Raw genomic sequence first — 15,265 nt, forward strand, 5'->3', positions numbered from 1 at the left:
TATTTCAGCAACAGAACTGTCGTTCTTCGTGACGGCAGTTCTGAAGTAGGAAAGACCCTGTCTAAAGGATGTCCACAGGGCAGTGTGTTAGGTCCACTCGTTTGGGTCGTCGAGTTCGATTCTCTCATGCTGTTGCGGATGCCCGGCGGCTGTCGTATCGTGGCTTACGCCGACGATGGGCTGCTGCTGGTCGAGGGCAACTCGCGTGCCGAGATCGAGCTCAAGGCGACACAAGCATGTAGGGTTTTGCGGTTGTGGAGTCTTCAACATAAGATGGTCTTCAGCACTGAGAAGACCACTATGATGTTCTTGAAGGGCCGACTCGCTGCAACCCGTCATCCGCGGGTTGTGATGGGCGGCCTTCCAATTAGGTATGTCACAGTTCAGAAGTATCTGGGTGTTATCCTTGATGAGAGACTTCTCTTCAAGGAGCACCTCCAGTTTGTGGCGAAGAAGGCTATAGACGCCTTCTTCGGCGTTCGTAGGGTGATCCATCCCGATTGGGGGTTGAATTACCGTACCATGCGTATTCTCTATAAAGGCGTTTGTGAGGCCATACTGTTGTACGCTGCGCCCGTCTGGGCTCATCGTTTGCGTTTTCAGTGCTATAGGGATATCCTCTTACGAGCCCAGAGACTTCTATTATTAGCGGTTGTCGGTGGTTACAGGACTGTCTCGCGAAAGGCAGTAACTGTGATCGCAGGCATCAAACCAGCGGACATTTCGGCTACAGAGCGTAGCCAGCGGTATATCTCAAAGAAGGCAGGTCTTCTTACTACCGGGCGTATGCGGGAAATTGAAGACCAAGGTTTTGACGCTTGGCAAGTTAGGTGGGCCGACTCTTTCACGGGTCGATATACGCATGGTATTTTTCCAGATGTTAGGGATTTGCGTGCTATTAGTTGGGTTTCCCCCAATCGGTATATAACTCAATTTCTTTCGGGACATGGTGCCTTTAGGAGTAGTTTGGCTAGGTTCAGGTTGGTTGATTCCGGGTTATGCCCGGAATGCGGAGTCGAGGACACAGCGGACCATGTCCTGTACACATGTCCCCGGTACGAGGCTGAACGTACCAGAGTTGGTAGGGAACTCGAGAGAGTGCACTCCTTTTTGGATCTGCGAGTCAACTGGAGGACTCGCAGTGAATGGACAATAGTGGCTAGCTTCCTGAAATCCCTTGCCCAGGGCAGGGCGGCAGAAGGGATTTAGGTTAAAGCCCGGGCGGTTAGGTTCCGTCTGGACAGTTGATTGACCGAAGGTAGGCGGTTAGGCAGCGTGCCTCGGTAGATGTATTGGTGGTATGATATTAAATACGCTGTCGGCGGAGTTGCGGCCGTTGTCGGCGGGCGGGATTATTCTCGCCCGGTGGGTGCGGTCGCGCTCCGACAAGGGCATAAATGAGCTAACGACACTGTCGGCGGGGCCTCTCTGGGTACTACTTCGGTGGTATGTGGGGGAGTCCTGGCGGCAGTCTGCGAAAGATGGTGAATGTCACGCGGGACTCCGTGATGGCGCTGTGCGGGGGTAGGCGTTAAGTCTCCTCTCCCGGGCAGACCGGAGCGGAGTCAGATAGAAACTCATTTCGAGTATTAAGCGGGGTTCTTAAGGGAACTAGGTCTAAATTTCGATGTACAAACTTTAGTGGGAAGTTTATTTAAGAGGTTGTTAGTGCGGATCTGGCTCTTTTTAGTAGGATCTAGGCGCGGGGTCTTCTTTCCGCGGTTAGGTTTCCTAGCTTAGTTCTTGAGGGCGACGTGGTAGCTGCAGGTGTCCGTTGTCTTCATTCTGAAGGCATAAACACATAAATCTATCTCGGGGTGAATTTTTACCGATGTAGATGTCCCTCGGGGCATCTGCATCGGTGGCATCTCAGCGGGGCCTAGACTGAAAGCTGTGTGGCACAATCAGTTTGAGGGCGAGAAGATGTCCTCCGTTAAAGCCACTACTGGCTAGGAACGGAGGGGGTGGTGTAGCGACCGGACACGCTACGAGGTGGGATCTTCTCCCCTCGGGGGGGGAATCGAGATGTATCATATGCCATCAGAACAAATTGGCAACAAATCATATAACCACTTTTCATTGTCTGTTAAATGTAATCTAGTTTCTCTTGCGTTATTCAATTACATATCTACTAAAATTTTAAATATAAATTAAATTTTTATTGTGTTTATTTGTTATTAATAATCATAAAAATAGTCAAAATTTATTTATTTTCTTGACAATAATTTGTTAGCAGCAATTATAACTATTTAAAAAAAGAATTCATTAAATTCTTCAATTTAGTTTGAATAGAATTAAAATTATTTAATTTGGGTACTTTCCTGTGGAATTATAAATAAGGTATTCTGGAGACTCTTTATTTATCGAAAAGTTGTTTGGTACAACAAATTATCTTACCAAATATATTCACTAACATTGCAATGATTAAGATCTGGAAGCGTGGAATTCCACGCTTCCAATGACTAATTTAGTCATTGTCATTATAGTTGACAAAAAATACATCACAAATCTGATACTTGCAGTCATTTTAAATAACAATTATCCAATGCTAGGGGTACTAAAAAGAAAATAAATATAGGGATACTAGGAAGAAAGTAAACAAGTGAAGAAGTTTCCCATTGCCTTTTTACAAAGCCAAATGCACTTGTATACTTAAGTATGGCAAATCCATCAGAAGTACACAAGGTATTAGTAGACCTGAAAAGTGTCATTTTAAAGCTCATGAACTTGACACTTTTTAGGTCTACTCTATGAAAAACAAATGAATGTCAATTGATTCAGTGCAAGTTAACACACTATAAATGACATCAAGATCAAAATTGTTTGTTTTTTTTTACTTTATGAGTAATAACTTATTACAAGTGAATAAATAAATACGGATAGTATACAGTAAGTTATTTGTGTTTTCAGTCATGAGCAAGACTAATCTACAGATCTTTCAAAAGATTCACTGGCAGACTGTATTATGCTGTCCCTTCTCTTTCCCTTTCTTATCACTGATCCCTTCTTCATTGAACTGGTTCCATGAAAAGTTGGTCACCTGCCATACTTTCTGTAACGCTGAGGAAACAGACATAGGAATTAAGTTTAGCATCAGTTCTGCTTGTACAGACTAGGACAAAAGCCTCCAACTAGTGGTAAGGTGCTACTGGATAAAGCAAAGTATCTAAATTTTAAAGTCCAAGAAAGGCAGTATAAATAAATAAAATGCATTACAATTGTTTTACGAATATATATTGGAGCAAAGAAAAAATGTTAAGTATCATTTTTACTAATAAACTTTCTTTTAATTATATATTTGTTAGCAAACTTTTATTGATAAACAAAATAATTAGAATCTACATTTTTAGTTAATTCAGCAACTTTAGGCAATCAATCACCTTAAAAATATAAAGATAAGAAATATGAGATCAATCTACACATATTTACATTTGATTTTATAAAACTCAAAATTATACGTACTTTGGTAGACACATTAAGTGAATTTTTTTAATATATTTGAATAATTTTCAACAGAAGAGACTTAAAAATGACAAAAGAGACTTATTCGATGTTTAAGTGTGTTTAAAGTTTTTTTTTTTATTTACTTAAAATAAAAAGCAAAACATTAATAAATTTATCTCATCATCAACAAAAAGATAGAAATTTAATTAAAAAAATGCAGAATTACAGTTTTACAAGGTGACTGACTTTTGTATAGTAGTAAAATTGTCAAACAACCTATTATTTACATCAGTAACATTAACCACACACATTTTTCAATAACTGAATTGGATTAGATCGAATTATTAATTCCCAGTCTGATATTACTTTAGAAATTAAATCTGTAAAACAAATATAATCATCATTTAACAAGTTATTCAGTTGTGACTGCTTTTGCTTCACCTTATATAGTTCAATACATAGCTGATTAAAAATTTCCTGTAAAAAAGATGATTCAGTATTAACACTTATTTGTTTACTTAGTAGAAAAACTTATACTTAATGATACAGTATTTACTTATCTATGTATGTATAGGGCCTGTATGAATCAGTGGCCCTGAATTCGACGAGTATGCAACTAAGCTGTACAACTGATCACTAAATTGTGTATGAAACTGAACTGTTTGTTTCTGGTACTACAGTTTCTTATTATCCCTGAGTAGTATTGAATAACATCAAACTAACCACTGTGTCATTAAGATCTAGAAGCGTGGAAATCCATACTTCCAATGACTAATTAGTCATTGTCCTTATAGTTCAGAACAAGAAGTGAAGTTACACAGAGTGTTCATAAAGCCACACAACCTAAACTGGCCCCGAACCTATACTTGTTTCAGGATTCTTGTTTAGACAGATATTTTGCCAAGACTGTAATAAACAAAATCAGATGACTTGTCCCTCAGTCTGTGTCACTAGTTCACAGCCAAAATGAAAATCAAGCAGCTGTTTACATAAGTCCAGTATATTTATTGTTGAACATTATTTAATCATTTACTTAAAATGCCAGAATGTTTTTACAGCTAATTTTTATAATAATGCATTACCAAATAAATTAACAACTTTCTGTTTAGTGCCTAGATTTTGTAAGACAGAAAATGTAGCTGATCATAAAGGTAGTACTCATTCCGTTTGCACGATAATAAATAATGACATGAATAAATGCATGGACAAAAATGATGACAGTGCATGACATCTATAAATCTCTTAGGTTTTCTATGAAAATCATTTAGGATATAATCTCAACAGACTGACTTTTGTTAGGGTTGTTTACAAAGCTACAAAAAAAAAAAATCAAGTTACATCTGTAGTAAACTCAAGTAGTGCAAGATTTTGAAAAATCTGATTAACAAATGACTTCAGTACTGTAGGTGATTCAAATGTTTCATTCACGATGGTTGTACATGTTTTGAACAAGGTTTTTTTTTTATTCAGATGAAGCTTGGTCTCATCTTCTTGGATACATTAACTGTAGTGTATGGAGTTCTGAGAATCCTCACATTTATCATGAAAGAGCATTAATTGCTCTTTTGTAATAAAACTGAAGTTTGCTCTCTTCAGCTTGATGTTGAAAAGGAAAAGTGGTGATTACATACCATACTGCCAATCTGTAAATTTTTCGGTTTCCAACAAAATAAGGTCTCCACGGTCCCCAGATATCTTGCAACTAAATTTTTATTTATGGAATCATCTAAAAAATACTGTTTAAAGACTAACCTTCACATTTTGAATGAATTAAAATACTAAAGAATATCTAACATTAGTGTAGAACTCTAAGAAAATAGCACTGAATATAAAAAAAAAGAGTTGACACCAGTGCATCAAAGCTCAAGGTGTACATTTATTGAGCAAAGGAACAAAATTAAAAAAAGTTTGCGTAGTTTCCTGTATTATACAATTAAATAATTCTGTCATTAAATAAGTATAGTTTGTTTTACACATAGATTACATGACTTTATGAAGATCCTTTAATTTCAAACCTGGGAAAAGTTCTGCTTTGTATATAATTGAAAAATAGGGTTGTTGTTGGGATTTGTGATAAGTATTATTAGTAACAAAATTTCAATTTGATGATTTTATCTCAAGTTGATTTTTTTATTTTTAATTAAAATTTTCTTTATTTTTTTGAATTGTCTTGCAATTTTAGGATACACAAATGAATATTGATGCTCTACTGTCACTGTAAAATTGTTTCTTTCATTTATCCTGAATTGACCTAAATTATAAAAACATTATAAGTAAACAGGCTTAAAATAATTTGTGTGATATACCTCACAATCATGGTCATGCTTCATAGGGTGCATTATCATTTGTTAGGAGTGACTGATTAAATACAAAGTTCTCTCAAGTAAGTAAATTTACGATGAAAAGTATGATTAGCATGTAGGGCTACTTTTCATATGATGTGTACATATGTATATGTATATGTACATAGTACATATTTCGTATATGTATATGTACATAGTACATATTTCGTATATGTATGTGTACATAGTACATATACATATGCATATAGTATACTAACTGTACTAATGTATAGCACAAAAGTAGTGAAAAAATGTGGGGGAAAATTTCTTGTTTCACAAGATAATTTTTTTAGTTTAAAAAAAAATTATCTTAGTTATTCAGAAAACTGATTAAAATTATATTTCAAAAAAATTCTTCATTTTTCTTGATTTGTTTTTATCATTATTTTATACAAGTAGCAGAGTAATTCAATAGTTTAAGTAATAAAAACAAAAATACTTATACTGTAAAATATATAATTTTGTATTTTTAAATTTCCTTTTGAAAACTGGTTGTACAAGAATACAAATGTATTAATCTTATAGTTACTTACCACTTTCTCTCTCATTTCTTCACCTTGACGATTAACCATATCATTCATCAATAAAACAATGAAGTACACAAAACATAATTTCATAGTCCACAAATTCCGACAGTTTCTTACTAATGTTAACAGCTCTTCCAACTGTTAAAAAATAATACTGATAATTAAAATAATAATACATTTATTTTATAAATAATTTATGAAGATTTATTTCTTTTGCCTTAACATGTCAAGTCATACAGAATATTATAATGTATTTCATACCTTCCTCCTCTCACTAAAAACATTCCCACCGTCATTTACAGTATTATGTAATGCTAGAAACTGAATTTACATACAAATATACATAATTGTATATATATAAATTTCAGGATTTTGACTCCCACTGAGAGCCCCAAAGAATTTTTATTTTATTTTTAATATTTTTGTTAATGTTTTTCCTTATTTTAATTGTTAATGCTATTCTTTCATAAGTTAATCTTGTTTTTCTATTTACTTATACTAGAACATAACTGAAAATTTTATTATTTAATTCATTATATTATTAAAGTTGTTTTTCTACTTTTAAGTTTGATAATTGGACTGCATGTTTATGCTTGTGCAGAGAGATAATATTTTTTCTTAAATATACAAATTTTTCTAAAATATACAATTTTAGGCTATCAGCAGTTGTAACCACAACATCAGTTCTTGTATTGTTGTTGCGGTGAGTTTAGCGAGTTACTATGTTCTTGGATAAAGACAAAGCAAAGTGTGTTTTATTGATGGCTGAATTAAAATCCGTAATTTTAGTTCAACGTGCGTTTCGACATGAATTCGAAAGAGATCCACCACACAAAAATAACATAACACGTTGGTTCAAACAATTTGAAGAAACTGGATCGGTTAAGAAACAGAAATCAACCGGCAGACCAAGTGTACCAGATGAAACGATTGAACTAATTAGACAATCGACGACAATTAGAAGTCCTGGGAAGTCCATCCCCTGTCGAAGCGTCGAACTAGGTATTCCAAAATCAACAGTTCACAAAGTTTTACATAAAAAACTGAAATTATACACTTATAAAATCCAGATACTGCAGGAATTGAAACCCAATGATGGTGTAAAACGTTACAATTTCACTGTTGACAGAATAAGTGAAAACAAATCATTTTTAGATGACATAATTTTTACAGATGAAACTACATTCCATGTGAATGGATGTGTTAACAGACACAATTCACGAATATGGGGCTCTGACAACCCGCACGCAATTATTGAGAAACAATGCGATTCGCCTTAAGTTAATGTTTGGTGTGGTGTGATGAAAAATCGTGTAATAGGGCTTTTCTTCTTTGCTGAAAAAACAATTAATGGAGTTGTGTAACTTGATATGTTAACCAAAAACATTAACTTGGATGAACTCAAAAACATTCATCAACTTCATTTCCAACAAGATGGTGCTCCCCCGCACTGCATTGGTCACTGATGCTTTGAACGAAAAATTTGGAGATCGATGGATAGGCCGACAAGGACCCATACTTTGGCCTCCAAGGAGTCCAGACCTAGACACCTTGCGATTTTTTCTTGTGGGGGTACATCAAAAGCATTGTTTATACACAAAAAATTTGCGGCCTAAACCGCTTAAAAAAAAACAGGATTAATGAAGCAATGACGACCATTAACGAAAAAATGTTAACTAATGTTTGGAGAGAAGTTGAGTATTGTTTGGACATTTCTCGAGCAACTAAGGGCGCACATATTGAAATTGATTAATTATGTAAAAAAATGTTTGAGACGACAAATTTGAAAAATAAAAAACAAACTGTAAGTAATTCTGTTTTAATTTAAACCATGTTCAAAACCGCACCATTCTTTTATGATAACTCTGTATATAAATGCTGTCACCCTTCATGGTTGAGAACTATCATTTTATTAAGTGAGAAATGAATCTTAAAAAAGGATTTATTGAACCTTTTTCATTTGAAAAATAATTTCAGCATACAATGACAACCATAAATCAATTTATTCCTTAGTTTAGAAATAGAAAGTTATACCTTTCCCAAATTCTGCAATCACTGAAGATGATCTGTCCAGTCTGTTTTCACAGAATCCCTTACCTTGCATAATAATTGGTGACTTCAATGCCCATCACTACTCTTGGGGCTCAACGTTGTGTTCATCCCAAGGAACTATTGTTGAAGAATTTAGATCCCTGCTTATTGAACAATGGATCATGCACATTTGCATCATCTTTATCAGGTACATTTTCATGCACTGATCTGTCCTTATGTTCAGATACTCAACTTTCATGCCTTACTTGATGCGTTTCCAAAAACTTCTTTGGAAGCAATCATAGATTGGTTGTAATCTCAGTCAGTAATTTCTTCAGCCAGTATGACAAAAAGCGGTATTGCAATCCACTACATTGCCAAGTTTACACACCAAATTCTCAATAGCACGAATGAATTCATCCCTTTCACATCTGGAAAGCCAAGGGCCTGCTGTTCCTTGGTGGGATAAAGACTGCAAGTGTGCACTAAGAGATCAGTGTAGGGCTTTATGTAATTTCAATCGAAACTGACACCTGAATTACTCCGAGTCTTCCACAATACAAGGACTTTTTGCCATCAAGTCTTTCGAGTTCTAAAAGGAAATCTTGGCTAAATTACATTAAATTCATTTATCGTACAACACAATCATCTGTTTTATTGAGAAAGGTTTGAACTATGTGTCGATCAGTATATTCACCGCAGCTAACTGGACTGCAAAGTGGCAAGAGACCTTGTTACCACACCAGTTAATGGCAGTTTCACTTGCATTGTCCTGAGTTCATGAGAAATAAGTTGCAGGTAGAAAATATCCCGTTAATGATAGAAGACTCGCAAACTAAATTAAATATACTCTTTTCTTATAAAATAAGGTATGCCTTGAATAATTCTCATGATACTTCCCCCAGATATGGTAATATTAGGCTCAGTACGTTATCACACCTCCCAGATAGTGAGTGCACTACATATCTTTTGTATATCTATAATAGAATATTCTCTGACCAGATTCTTGATTAGAGGCACTGGTGATACCTGTAATGAAACCTGGTAAAGATAAAACATGCCCCATAAGTTATCGTTTATCTCCTTGACCTGTGCGATGAAATGAATGATAAAATGTTGTCTACTGTGGTACCTTGAGAGAAACACCCTAATTGCCCCAGAAATATATGGTTTCTGCCAGTGTATATTGTCTATTGATCACATAGTTGCCTTAGAGGCTGCTATTCAGAATGCCTTTTTATTTCACAAATGGCTGGTTGCTGTATTTTTCAATTTGCAAAAGGCATAAGGCATAAGACACGATAAGGAGGAAAGAATCCTTAACACACTTCATGAATAGGGTATAAAAGGTAATCTCCTTGCATTTATCACAGGTTTCCTCAAGTATTGTTTTGTTTGCTGTAGTCAAATAGTATAACAAACTGCGTTAATAAATCCGTTGTGTTCTTTATTTGTAGATGGTTTTTCTATTTACAAAGCATGTAGAACATTAGCTACAGATGAGAGGCTGTTTGAAAACACAATAACCTATTTAGAATCATGGTGTAAATTTACTGGATTCACATTTTCCTCAGAAAAAACTATGTGCATTTGCTTTTCCCGGTTGAAAGAACATGTTGATCCTCAATTATATTTACATGGTGAACCAGTAAAGGCATTCACGTGGGTTGGACTTGTAGGTATGTGGCTTGATCAGTAACACATTTAAAGGGGCTGATAGTAAAATGTCTAAAAATGTAAGATATACTGAGAGTTCTGTCTAATACCTGTTACAGAGTTGATCATATGTACATGTTGCGCTTCTACCAAGCTCTGATCCGTTCCTGCTTAGACTACAGTAGTTTATTTGTCTGCGCAGGCCACCGCTCTAAAGATGCTCGATGCAGTCCAATTATACATCTTGCTACGGGTGCATTTCAGTCAAGCCCTGTAGTAAGTCTGCTGGTAGACAATGGTGAGCCATCTCTTTGTAATGGACGACAATAAATGATATGCTCCTATGTGGCTTGCATTAAAGTGCAACTGACTCATCCTTGATGTGTTATTCTCAAACCAGCATGTTAATCATTACCAGGAACAGCCTAGATCTACTGTTTCCCTAGCCATCAGAGCTCAGTGTCTTTTTTCAGCTCTAAATATACAATTACCTCCAGCCCTTACTGTTACTCAATGTTATTACCACCCTTGGCAGCCATCTCTTGTTAATTACTGCTTTGATCTTTGTCTGTATAATAAAAAGAGAGAGAGGGGAGAGAGAGAAAGAGGGGAGAGAGAGAGATATCTGGCAGCAAGCTGGTAGAACTGGTTAAAATGATAATAATTAGATTATTATTATGCCACACAATGATAACATATATTTATAGTTCTGCAAATAATGATATTATAAATGAATATCTCCTCCACTTGTATTACACAATGGATAGGACAGTTTGACCAGAAAGAATCAAATTCTTTTTTTATTAAATCTAGTAAAATATTAAAATAATGTAAAGAAACTTACTCCGTATTTACAGTCACACTCTGAAACAGTTTCATCCTTTTTATCATCATCCTAAAAAAGAAATAAGATAATAAGTTTTAAAAAATATCAACAAATTTTGTTACTTCACTTGTTTCTCAGGAGAAAGTCAAATATTTCTACACAACTTTAGAATTACATAATTCCTTTAGGGTTACATTCTCATATACACTGTAACCACTGTCTGAGATACAAATCACTTTCTTTTTCAGTTCCCCAGGTAATTTTTTTTCAGGTTGTGGAACTGAAAAATATAATCTTTGAATGTAGATCTACATTCGAAGATCTACTGAGGATAGATCCAAACCCTTTATGGCCAATATAACAAGCCATTAATGCAGTTTTTTCTGCATGTATAAAAAAGAAAGTCCTCATCAAATTTTCTCTAGCTTCAAAAAGCCATAAATATTTCTAAGAAGATCCTTAGCGGAAACAATTTATATAGACAGGTGATTGCAAACTATCAATCAGTCACTTTATTTTATCACACCCTTATTGAAGATACAACAAAATAAAGGTAAAAGGTACAGTCACTGACCAGTATTTTTATCTTTTGTATTAGGAAGAAATTTTATATAACCAACAGCAATGCATTTTACGATTTTATCGTTAATACTAGATAAAATAATTTCAATTCGCTTGTAATTAATAATTTCTATACAATATTACATTTAGTAGAACAATATGCTTTTACAAGGCCTTAGCTCCAATATACTGCTATTATATTTACATATAAACTACCAAAAAATGTGGATAATACTGTAATAAAATTTGATTCATTTTAAATCATTCCAATATGGAGGCTTAATTTTTGTTTAAGTTTACTTAAAAATTGAATTGCTATTTGGGGATAGATTTGTTTTTACATTTACATATTGCAAATAGTTAAATGGTCTTAACATCTAAAAATAAATCACAGTCCATCAAATATGGCTTAAAGTAATATTTTGCTTGCTTATCAGTAACTATATCTAGCCAGATTTAATATGAAGCAATCTTCAGAAGCTATATGAAAATTTATTAAAAATAATTTTTTGATTTTCTTGATAAATATTGAAATTTGATAAAAAATATTTTCAATATTTATATAAAACCACTCAGGTTAAAACCAATTTAATATTGAGATAGATGTATTTTTTTTAATGTCTTCCATTATTGAATGTAAAGATAAAAGAAGTCCATAAGTAAATTTTTATAGAGTTGTTTGCGAAAGATATCGGACTTGGAAATTCCACACATCAATAAAAGAGAACAAAAGCTGTATTTTATTATGTTTTACTTTAAATGTAAATGATTAATGACAGGCATTAATTTGGTGAGTTTTTTCTAAATGCGGACAATATGATGTATAATCATTTACTGAGGGCTTCTTTTTAGAATGTGCATTATAATTTAAATACCATTAAAAATAAACTTTTTTTAAGTAACATACCTCATTTTGCTGTACTTTAATTAACTTTGATGTCAGTCTTAGGAGATTAAATGAGATACACAATGCCAGTTCATTGCCACGTTTTGTTCTAGGAAGCACTTGTGTGCAAATATTTACTGCGTTTGGTAAATGCTCCTTCTCAAAGCTCAGTTCATTACATATTTCTAATATCTACAAGAGAAAACCTTTGTATAACTTAATGCATAAAAAATATCTTAATGACCTCTCTGACCAATGTATTGCCATCAACTGATTATATAGAGCCTTTCTTCAATTTATTTACATTTTTGCAAAACATTTACTACCAATATATTCTCAATGAAGCTTGTCTTAAGTAGCATGATAAACCAGCATCTAACAAGACATCGGTTTTGAGGTTAGTGGCTAAATTTAGAGAGACAGGTTCTGTTAATAACAAGGAACACAAAAGATCAATGGCAGTGTTGAATGCAGACACAGGTGCTGAAATCAAAGACTTGTCAATCAAAATCAATTAAGACACTTGTCAGCTGAAATTAATTTACCAAAATCAAGCATCATCAGGCAACAAAAAAATTAAACTAACAACTTATCAAATTCAAATACTTCACCTTCTTGATCTAGCAAGAAAAACAGCTAGCATATTGTCATTGGTTTTGTCAATTCATGCGTGAGGGTATTCATGTTATGGGCTCAAATTTTTTTCAGACGGCATGGTTTTATCTGCACGGCTATGTAAACTGCCATAAGAGTAGGATTTGGACTGCTGAAAATCTCCACATGTATCATGAAAAACAATTGAACCTGCAGAAGATTGGGATTAATGGTGTGCGATATCATGAAAAAAATTATTGGTCTTTTTTTCTTTGAGTACATCATTACTGCAGAACAATATCAGAATATTTTATTGCAATTCACTGCAGGAGGAAGATCAATACTGCTGGTTCCAACGTGACTGTGCAACATCACACTATACACATTTAACTTCTGATTTTGTTAATGAATTCTTTGTTGGTCATGGTTTATGAACATTGAGATCTTCAATTTTTTTTTGCGGTTACCTCAAAGAAAAAGCCTACAACAACAAACAACAACCAAAGGTCAATATCAAACAAGCTTTTTAAATAGCAACCCACAAACTATGAAAACAGTTGCAAGAAACAGTGAAAAGTGTGGAAGCATGTATTCATGAAGATGGTGGCCATTTCCAATATTTACTCTAGAATTTAAGGTACTGGTAAGTTTGGAAATAAAATAATTTAATAACTTACAAATGCCTTTTTTTATTTAAATATACCTACTGACATAGATGGGTTGCATTTTATATGGGACAGCGGTACTTAGAACAACTGTGTAGATGCCCATGCTTTACAACCATAAGTAAGAATAGACGTAATTAGTGTTAACTAAACTGCATAACTCAATGCATTGATTTTTAGGTAGTTACAAAATTTGGAAAAGTAAGTGCTACAAAATAATGTAACCAAAGTGGAAAATAATTTCAAATTATTTATCATGCAGTGTGATTTGTCATCTATTACTAATGGTGACCACATCTGAGTTAGAAACAGTCATTACCTACGCCTTTTTCTCATTAATCTGTGCAACCTATGCAAAGTATAACTTTTTCACCCTAATATCTACTTCCACCACTACTAGGACTACTGTATAATCTTGTCATGTAAGTTTCCTCTGCTAGTAATTTGGGAATCTCTTGCAACTCTTTCAAGAGCCAAATTGAACAAGACATGATGCACAGATATCACCCTGACTCAGTCCATTTTGAACTCTAACATGACACCAATCTTTGTCAGCCATTTAAGCAACTTTATTAGTGAACTGGAACTTCTACACCTCTTATATACAGTGTTTAACTTAAAAAGATGCCCCATCACTTCCATCTTCCTGGCTAGTCTTATTAGCTGATCTCTGATTTAATTTCCCGGATGGCATTGGTAATGTTTATCTTCATTCCTTCAGGGTATGTGGATTGCTCCAATAAACAATCTCTTTTAAGTAATCACCCAGAAAGAAGTCTGGACTAGTCAGATCAGGGAATCTTTGTGACCAGAATCCTTTAGAAATGATTCTTTCTCCAAAAAAAAATCCTGAATCTCCATAGTAGAGCGAGCAAGTGGTGCTGTCCTGTTGCAACCAGCAGTCACACTCACACTCTTGCGGTAAGGCTGTGAATTGTTGGATATTTTCTTGATAGACAGCAAGATCACAGGTTTTTTTTAAAAAACAAGGGTTCTATTACTTATCACCTTGAAACTGCACACCATATACCTATTTTCTGTGGGTGTAGAAGAGATTTAAAGAAAATGTGTAGGTTTTCAGTATCCCAGGTCCAATAGTTCTCGAGAGTTCCAGCGTTCAAGTCCTAGTAAAGTCAATTATTTTTACACGGATTTGAATACTAGATCGTGGATACCGGTGTTCTTTGGTGGTTGGGTTTCAATTAACCACACATCTCAGGAATGGTCGAACTGAGAATGTACTAGACTACACTTCATTTATACTCATACATATCATCCTCATTCATCCTCTGAAGAATTAGCTAGACGGTAGTTACCGGAGGCTAAACAGGAAAAAGAAAGAAAGGTCCAATAGTTCTGACTGTTAACATACTCAACACTTTTTTTTTGGATGCAAATGAATATCATCATCAGCATTCTTGACATGATATGTATATTATAAATAAATAAATATAAAAACAAAAAATTAAATTAGAAACTAAAAACCAGTAATATAAAAACACCGCATAACCACAATAAAATATTACATAATCTAATTAAATTAAAACAACAATTACTATCTGCTACATGCACCAAGATCAGACCATGCTTCAACTGTGATAAACACTTCTAAAATGCCAGTGTTCTCTCTAATAAAGTTCTTGAACCACTGGCAATAGTGAACACTCTTAGCATAATCAGCATTAGTTAGCCCATGGAAAACCTGCACTCAATACAGATAACATTTTAACATT

At 34.3% G+C, this 15,265-nt stretch overlaps 1 protein-coding gene across 2 annotated transcripts in view; it reads right to left on the minus strand.

The window, feature by feature from the left end:
* Nucleotides 1–3,367: 3,367 nt before the first annotated feature.
* Nucleotides 3,368–15,265, minus strand: part of LOC142325540 (uncharacterized) — a 39,775-nt gene continuing 27,877 nt past the window's right edge. For both annotated transcript variants that reach the window (XM_075367416.1, XM_075367415.1), the window contains 4 exons: nt 12,295–12,465; nt 10,845–10,895; nt 6,320–6,451; nt 3,368–3,921 (listed from right to left, as the gene is read on the minus strand). In XM_075367416.1, coding sequence (XP_075223531.1) covers nt 3,742–3,921; nt 6,320–6,451; nt 10,845–10,895; nt 12,295–12,465 — 534 coding nt within the window. In that variant the 3' untranslated portion in view covers nt 3,368–3,741. The remainder of the gene's footprint in view (nt 3,922–6,319; nt 6,452–10,844; nt 10,896–12,294; nt 12,466–15,265) is intronic.

This window comes from Lycorma delicatula, chromosome 5 (assembly GCF_047948215.1).
Source record: "Lycorma delicatula isolate Av1 chromosome 5, ASM4794821v1, whole genome shotgun sequence".
NCBI classification, from domain to species: Eukaryota; Metazoa; Arthropoda; class Insecta; order Hemiptera; family Fulgoridae; genus Lycorma; species Lycorma delicatula.